Source organism: Mandrillus leucophaeus, unplaced genomic scaffold, assembly GCF_000951045.1.
Source record: "Mandrillus leucophaeus isolate KB7577 unplaced genomic scaffold, Mleu.le_1.0 Scaffold281, whole genome shotgun sequence".
NCBI classification, from domain to species: domain Eukaryota; kingdom Metazoa; phylum Chordata; class Mammalia; order Primates; family Cercopithecidae; genus Mandrillus; species Mandrillus leucophaeus.
Genome location: NW_012102932.1, coordinates 1,971,205 through 1,979,832, shown reverse-complemented (window position 1 = coordinate 1,979,832; position 8,628 = coordinate 1,971,205). Strand labels below are relative to the sequence as shown.

Here is an 8,628-nt window from a genome sequence, read left to right as displayed (position 1 = left end):
GTTACATACTTCATGCTTCTTTATCCTTAAATACTTGTTTTTCTTAAAAACATGGACATTCTCTTATAAAGCCAGCAGAGTTGTCTACTTCAGGAAATTTAAGTGACCTTGCCAGAGGCTATGACTCGTGACTCCTAATAGTGGTTGAGGAGAGAGAGTTGCCTGCCGGCTGGGCAGGAACCTGGGAATCTGATTACTTGGAAGACTTCCTAGAGATCCTCTTCTTTTCAGCTTCTCATTCCCCTCCTGAGGTGTTTCCAATTCCTGAGCCTTTTTAGGACTCTAGGTCCAGTCAATTGACCGTTCAACCACAACTCTCACTGTAGTCACTTAACAAGGCAGAGGAGGCACGAACCAAAGGCATTTACCATTCTTCTGTTTCTTCCTTTATTGTGGTCTTTTCATTTCATAACAGAATTTAGTTTTTATTTCGTTCTCCTTATTTGTTTGGAGGAGTTATTAAGTTAGAAAGCAGATAACAAAATAGTCCAGCAACTTGATCAAGAAAATTTTCATTTTTCGTTGGGCATTTTTTGTTAAAGTAGACTGTAGCTGTACATAATCATTCATATACATTGAAAAGAAACCCAAAATGTTGTGTTTGGTTGGTTTTTGTTTTGAGACAGTCTCACTCTGTTATCTAGGCTGAAGTGCAGTGGTGCAGTTTTGACTCACTGCAACCTCTGCCTCCCGGGTTCAAGCGATTCTCTTGCCTCAGCCTCCCAAATGGCTGGGATTACAGGCACCTGCCACCACGCCCAGCTAATTTTTGTATTTTAGTAGAGGTGAGTTTTCACCATGTTGGTCAGGCTGGTCTTGAGTTCCAGACTTCACGTGATCCACTCACTTAAGCCTCCCAAAGTGCTGGGATTACAGGCATGAGCACCCAGCCTGTTTGTTTGTACTTTGAGACAGGGTCTCACTCTGTTGCCCAGGCTGGAGTGCAGTGACACGATCACAGTTCACTGCAACCTCAGCCTTCCAGGCTCAGGTGATCCTCCCGAGGAGCTGAGACTGCTGCCACGCGCCATAATGCCTGGCTAATTCTTGGTATTTTTTGTAGAGATAGGCTTTTGCCATGTTGCCCAGGCTGGTCTCAAGCTACTGCACCTGGCCTCAAAATGTTAACAGCAGGTTGGGCGCGGTGGCTCACACCTGTAATCCCAGCACTTTGGGAGACCAAAGCTGGAGGATTGCTTGACCCAAGAAGTTCGAGACCAGCCTGGGCAACACATTGAGACCCCGTCTCTATGATTTAAAAAAAAAAGTCAACATTAATTATCATGTGGATGGTGAGTTGTTTGGGGACTTTGTTTTGTTTCATTTTTTGTTTATGTATATTTCTATGGTTTCTATAATGACCTCTTGTTTAAAAAACCAGATTGATGAGTTCCTTGTAATTTCAATGATACTAAAAATTGTTTCTGCTTTTATTTTTCAGATTAACAAAATACATTGTGTTATTATGTTTCACTAAATTTTTGAAGGCTGTCGGACTTTTCGAATCATATGATCTCCTAAAAGCTGTTCACATTGTTCAATTCATTTTTATATTAAAACTTGGGTGAGTGTGTGGATTTTTTTTTCTTGATTTTTTTATTTCTTTGAAAATCCTGTTTTAACAGAGTATCTTTAAGAAACTTTACATGCAATATTTTGTTTGTTCCTCCTGACAAGTATTTGATAAATTTTTTTAGCTGGGAGTATACTCAAGATTAGAGGTACAAAGAGACTGAAAAGAAAAGGGATTGTTGTGCTCTGATCACTTGCCTAAACACAGAGTTTGATGAGATTTTTGCAAACTGATTTTAATATCTGGCTTAATAGAGGATAGCCAGATTCTCATAAGTGCCTCAGTATTGAACCTGTTGCAGTATTAGCAATTTCGCTCTACACTCCTGGGAGAATAAGAGTGAAAGGGGCAGATAATGTCTTGGTATTTTTTTGAAAATCATTTTAACCTTGCTGACTTCCTGAAAGGGTCTCAGGGACACTAGGGATTCCTACACTATTTGACTGACACAATCTAATCTTCAAACAGGCACAGGGTGTTATCTGAGGCCTGTCTTGGAACAAATATTCCTTATTTTCTAAGTTAAACCATGGTTGGGCTGTGTTCACTACATAATCCTTTCTTAGTACAGTCCTCATACAGTATGAACATTAAATTATCCTACTTATAAGAAATGCTTTTTTTTTTTTTCTTTTTTGAGACACAGTCTCACTCTTTCACCAGGCTGGAGTGCAGTGGCGTGATCTTGGCTCACTGCAAGATCACTGCCTCCCGGGTTCAAGCAGTTCTCCTGCCTCAGCCTCCCGAGTCGCTGGAACTACAGGTGCTCACCACCATGCCCAACTAATTTTTGTATTTTTAACAGAGACAGGGTTTCACCATGTTGGCCAGGATGGTCTCAATCTCTTGACCTTGTTATCCGCCCGCCTCAGCCTCCCAAAGTGCTGGGATTACAGGCATGAGCCACCACGCCCAGCCTACATATAAGAAGTTCTGAATAAGATTTCTTGGATCTTGAGATTGATAGTGACCACCCTCTCTGTTAATAAAAACCTATTAAAGACTCTTGGGAGTCACCTGGGCACGGTGGCTCACACCTGTAATCCCAGCACTTTGGGAGGCCGACGGGGGTGGATCACCTGAGGTCAGGAGTTGGAAACCAGCCTGGCCAACGTGGCAAAACCCCATCTCTACTAAAAATACAAAAATTAGCCAAGCATGGTGGCACATGCCTGTAGTCCCAGCTACTAGGGGGTCTGAGACAGGAGGATCGCTTGAACCTGGGAGGTGGAGGTTGCAGTGAGCTGAGATTGTGCCATTGCACTCCAGCCTGGGCAATAGAGTGAGACTCCATTTAAAAAAAACACTCTTGGGAGTATAATTTTGGTAATTTGGGAAATAGATTATTGATTAAGAAATATTAAGCCACCGGTTATGTGCTTTTTTTATTTTTTATTTATTTATTTATTTTGAGACAGTCTGGCTCGGTTGCCCAGGATGGAGTGCAGTGGCTCAATCTCAACTCACTGCAGCCTCTGCCTCCTGGGTTCAAGCAGTTCTGCCTCAGCCTCCTGAGTAGCTAGGATTACAGGTGTGTCCCACCGTGGCTGGCTAATTTTTGTATTTTTTTTTAGTAGACACGGGGTTTTCCCATGTTGGCCAGGCTGGTCTCCAACTCCTGACCTCAGGTGATCTGCCCACCTCAGCCGCCCAAAGTGCTGGGGTTACAGGTTTGAGCCACCATGCCTGACCAAGTTGTGTGCATTTTTATACAACTGTTTTGGCAGTGTGAAAGGTAGGGACATATAATTAGTAATTTCTTCATTTTCATTATACTATTTCAAGATTTATTACTGAATTTTAGAGAAAATAGGAATTATTTTCTTTGGTATTTTAAGATATAAAAAAAATTGTGACTCCTTTACTTTTGTGGCTTGTTAGCTGGTTCTGAAGACAGAAAATAAGAGTTCTCGGCCAGGCGTGTTGCTCATGCCTGTTTTCCCAACAGTTTGGGAGGCCAAGGAAGGCAGATCAACCGAGGTCAGGAGTTCGAGACCAGCCTGGCCAACGTGTTGAAACCCCGTCTCTACTAAAAATACAAAAAATTGGCCGGGCATGGTGGCGCGTGCCTGCAATCCCTGCTACTTAGGAGGCTGAGGCAGGAGAATTCCTTGAACCCAGGAGGTGGAGGTTGCAGTGAGCCAAGATCACGCCACTGCACTCCAGCCTGGCAACAAAGCAAGACTCTATCTCAAAAAAAAAAAAAAAAAGTTCTCTAAGTGTTGAAAAGGAGTTTTACTAAAATGAGTATAATTCTCCAGTATGATTTATTCAGAGGATAACACTTCAAGTTCTGGCATATTTGTTTAAAATAAGTGTCTTTACTTAAAACTGTATCTTGTGTCTAATATTGATTAATATTAATATATTAATGTTTCAATATTTACAGGACTGCATTTTTTATGGTTTTGTTTCAAAAGCCATTTTCTTCTGGGAAAACTATTACCAAACACCAGGTAAGATCTTTGCAGAATCTTTTATTCCTAGCAGCTTCTCGTTTAGTGGGCCAGGATGCAGTGCTTATGTTTTGATAATGGGTACTTAATAATTTAAGATATGCCGCAGAACAATTTTAGAGTTAACTTGCTCTTGTCTTTTCTGAATGGAGACTTTAAACCATAAAGTACTCAGATCATGAAATGTTTTAAGAGGCTAAAAAAATTATAAAGCATTCATGTAATTGTTTTCTTCAGTACACACTTCTTATTCTGAAAGATTTACAAATTGGACATGAAAGCATGCCCAAGAGCCTAGTACAAATGTCACTGGAAAGCTGACAAAGCATAGGGGTTAAGAGTGAGGTTTCTGGAGTCAAAGGCATGTTCTGTCTGTCCTCCTTACTGACCTTTACTTTGGGTAAGTTACTTGATTTCTCTCTACCTTAATTTGCTCACCTGTAAAATGGAGATAATAGTAACTTCCTAATGGAACTGTGAGGAAAAAATGAATTAATACTTATGAAGTTTTTGGAATGATGCCTCATCATTGTGACAGTGTGACACCCTCATGATCATTGTCACTATTCTCTTTAGGCAGCTGTGGTTCAAACTAGAACTGTCCTACATTTTGCATAATCATCTCACATCATCACTTCTTTGGGCAGCAGTTATACCATACTACATGTTTGCTTTATACCATGACTTACAAACCTGTGTCATAATTTTTTTATTAGAAAGACAAATTTAAGTACTTCTGTTTCAGAGACCAAGAACATTTTTTAAAATAGGATTAACAGTCTAAGCCCCATCTTAACTTTTTTCTCTCCTTTCAGATAATTGGATCACTAAAAATTCCTGGTAGAAAAGAATTTAAAGACAAAAAGTTAAATGATCCTAGGAAACTAGTGAGAAACTGAGAAATCATAAAATTGTACTCTGAAGAAAAAGATTTCAAAATCTACTAGCAGACAAGAATATAGATAATGGAAAACAGAATACTGTCTTTTTTTTTTTTTTTTTTTTTTTGAGAAAGAGTCTGCTCGATCGCCCAGGCTGCAGTGCGGTGGTGCAATCTTGGCTCACTGCAACCTCCACCTCCCAGGTTCAAGCGATTCTCCTGCCTCAGCCTCCTGAGTAGCTGGGATTACAGGCATCTGCCACCACACCCAGCTCATTTTTGTATTTTTAGTACAGATGGGGTTTCACCATATTGGCCAGCCTGGTCTTGAACTCCTGACCTCAGGTGATCCACCTGCCTCAGCCTCACAAAGTGCTAGGATACAGGCGTGAGCCACCGCACCCAGCCCAGAATACTGCCTTGGAAATCTAGACTTAGTCAAGGGATCTTATGTGTTCTACTTAATTTCAAAATACGTAATTATTTCACCTTTAAAATATTTGTTATTATCTTTCTGTATTTTATTTAAAATTGGAATATACAGCAAAATACATGTGACTGAAATTTTTGATTTTTTTGTTTCCATTTATAGTGGATCAAAATATTTAAACATGCAGTTGCTGGGTGTATTATTTCACTCTTGTGGTTTTTTGGCCTCACTCTTTGTGGACCACTAAGGTAAATAAAAATGCGTATTTTGAATGTGTGTTTGTATTTCTTCATTTTGAATATTGTTTTTGTTCCACTGTGTTTTATGTCAAATATTTATCTGTGCAAATGTGTCTGGCACTTTTATAGCATCAGAGAGAATTCAACAAATAGAAGAAACCTGTTGAGTTTCTGGACTGGTTCTTTGGTGAATACCATTAATAAATTTATTCATGATTTGTCATAGATAGTCTACTAGTTAGAATTCCAAGTTTCAGAAAATTTTTAGCATGTATGGCTTTTTAATCATTTATTCGTGATCCCTGTTAACAGCTTAGAAGCTATAATAAAAGGTCTGAAGTGGTAAATAAAATCAGCCAATAAGAAGAATAAAATCTCTAAAAGCACTCATTTTTTGCACAATTTTGCAAGTACTCTCATAAATAAACGTCTCAGAAGTAGTATATCAGTTATCAGATTAAATGCGTGGTGGATAAAGTAAACTACTCCCATTTCATATTTCCCTAGATCTATATAGATTAGTCTTTTTCTGCAAGTGGACTGGTTTAAGGAGGAAATGCTTAGCAACCACTTGATAGGAGTTGTATCATGCAGCTGTGTATGAGCATTCTTTTAACATTTCCCCGTCTGTGAAGGATTTTACTTAGTGAATAAGTGTAAGAAAAAATGCCTTGCCATGAGAGTGAGAGGTAAGGAGTGAAATGAAGAATGTTCTTGGCCAGCACTGTGGCTCACGCCTATAACGCTAGCACTTTGGGAGGCCAAGGGGTGGATCATTTGAAGTTAGGAATTGGACACCACCTAGCCAACATAACGAAATCCCGCCTTTATTTAAAAATATACAAAAATTAGCCAGAAATCACTTGAACTCAGGAGGCAAAGGTTGCAGTGAGCCAAGATCACGCCACTGCACTGCAGCCTAGGCAACAGAGCGAGACTCCATCTCAAAAAAAAAAGAATGTCCTAAAGCAGGGATCCCCCACTCCCTGGCTACAGACCAGTATGGCTTCGTAACCCAATAGGAACCAGGCCGCAGAGCAGGAGGTGAGCCATGGGGGAGCAAGCATTACTGCGTGAGCTCTGCCTCCTGTCAGATCAGCAGTGGCATTAGATTCTCATAGGAGCACAAACCCTATTGTGAACTGTGCATGGGAGGGATCTCGGTTGTATGCTCCTTATGAGAATCTAATGTCTGATGATCTGAGGTGGAACAGTTTCATCCTGAAACATCCCCCCACCACTGCTGTCTGGAAAAATTATCCTCCAGGAAACCAGACCCTGGTGCCAAAAAGATTTGGAGACCACTGTTCTAAAGGATCTCACTCAGAATAGTGGGGTAGACAGAGTGGAAAGTGAAAGGTGAGAAATGTGGAAATGTCTTGTGAAAAGTCCTTTCCCCTCTCATGGCCAATAGAATAGCTTCTGGATTGGGATCCCTTTGACTCGTTTGCTATGTACTTTGTCAGATGCAGAGTAGGTATAATTGGAAATGTCATATCTCTAGCCGCAGCTGCAGCTTGGAGGGGTGAGAAAGCTAGCTGAATTTCCTAGCGTGGGAAGAGGTTTTTCACCTTATGCTTGAATATAATTGAATATGATTGAGTGCTGCTATTGCTTATCATCTGCAGTATTTTAAATTTGTTATTCATGAAGTTATGTTTTGGTTCTTGTGTTACTATATTACTGTCCTTTTGTGTTACAATAAGGAGGGAAAGAGGAAGTACTTACATTTTTACTTGGCTCCCTATTTAGTCATCTAGCTCCTAACCTTATCACTACCAACACTGCCCTCTCATTCTTCTACTAAAACCATCATACAGTTTCTCAATTGCAAAATCTTTAATCCCCGCATATTGGGAGGCCGAAGTGGGCAGATTACTTGAGCCCAGAAGTTCAAGACCAGCCTGGACAACATGGCAAAATCCCATCTCTACAAAAAATACAAAAAATTAGCCAGGCATGGTGCTGCGTGCATGTAATCCCAGCTACCCAGAAGGCTGAGGTGGAAGAGATCACCTGACCTTAGGAGGTAGAAGCTTAACCTTAGCATACTTTACTCTTTTGTAAAAACAGCTTAAAACATAAACACATTGTACAACTGTACAAAAATATTTTCTTTATATCCTTATTCTATAACTTTTTTCTGATTTTAATTTTTTTCAACTTTTTTTGTTTTTTTGGAGACAGGATCTTGCTCTGTTGTTCAGGCTAGAATATATGCCACAATATTGGCTCACTGCAACCTCCATCTCCTTGGCTCAAGGGATCCTCCCACCTCAGCCTCAGCAGTAGCTGGGACTACAGGCACCTACCACCACACCTGGCTAACTTTTGTATCTTTTTTGATAGAGAGCAGGTTTCCCCAGGTTGCCTAGGCTGGTCTCAAACTCCTGGGCTCAAGGATCCATCCTTCTCGCTCTCCCGAAGTGCTGGGATTACAGGCATGAGCCACTGCTCCTGGCACTTTTTTGTTAAAAACTAAGACATGCACGCATTAGCCTATACCTACACAGGGTCAGGATTATCAATATTACTGTCTTCCACCTCCACATCTTGTCCCACTAGAAAGTTTTCGGGGTCAGTAACATGCAAAGAATTGTCATTTCCTATGATAACAATGCTTTCTTCTGGGATACCTCCTGACGGACCTGCCTGAAGCTATTTTACAGTTAACTCTTTTTTTTGAAACCACCATTTGAAGTCAAAGGATATAGTTACCTTTGTTTTTAACAAGCAAAAGTACATTCTAAAGTAATTAAAAGTATAGTATAATAAACACCTAAACCAGTAGCATAGTCATTTATTATCATTATACAGGCTTATGTTCTGTAAATAATTGTATGTACTGTATTATATGACTGGCAGTGCAGTAGACTTGTTTACACCAGCATCACCAGAAACACGCGAGTAATGCATTAACGCTAGGTGATTGGAATTTTTCAGCTCAATTATAATCTTAGGGGACCACCATCGTATATATGTGGTCTGTCATTGACCAAAATGATGTTATACAGCACATGGCTATACGTTGCCTGTAAATTTTTTTTTTT

General features: G+C 40.1%; 1 protein-coding gene across 1 annotated transcript in view; it reads left to right on the top strand.

Moving 5' to 3' along the window:
• Positions 1-1,440: 1,440 nt before the first annotated feature.
• The window catches only part of SLC30A5 (solute carrier family 30 (zinc transporter), member 5), a 28,760-nt gene continuing 21,572 nt past the window's right edge, over positions 1,441-8,628 (top strand). The window contains exons 1-3 of the mRNA XM_011985286.1: positions 1,441-1,564; positions 3,963-4,029; positions 5,502-5,587. Of these exons, the coding sequence (XP_011840676.1) occupies positions 3,976-4,029; positions 5,502-5,587 (140 nt within the window). The 5' untranslated portion in view covers positions 1,441-1,564; positions 3,963-3,975. The remainder of the gene's footprint in view (positions 1,565-3,962; positions 4,030-5,501; positions 5,588-8,628) is intronic.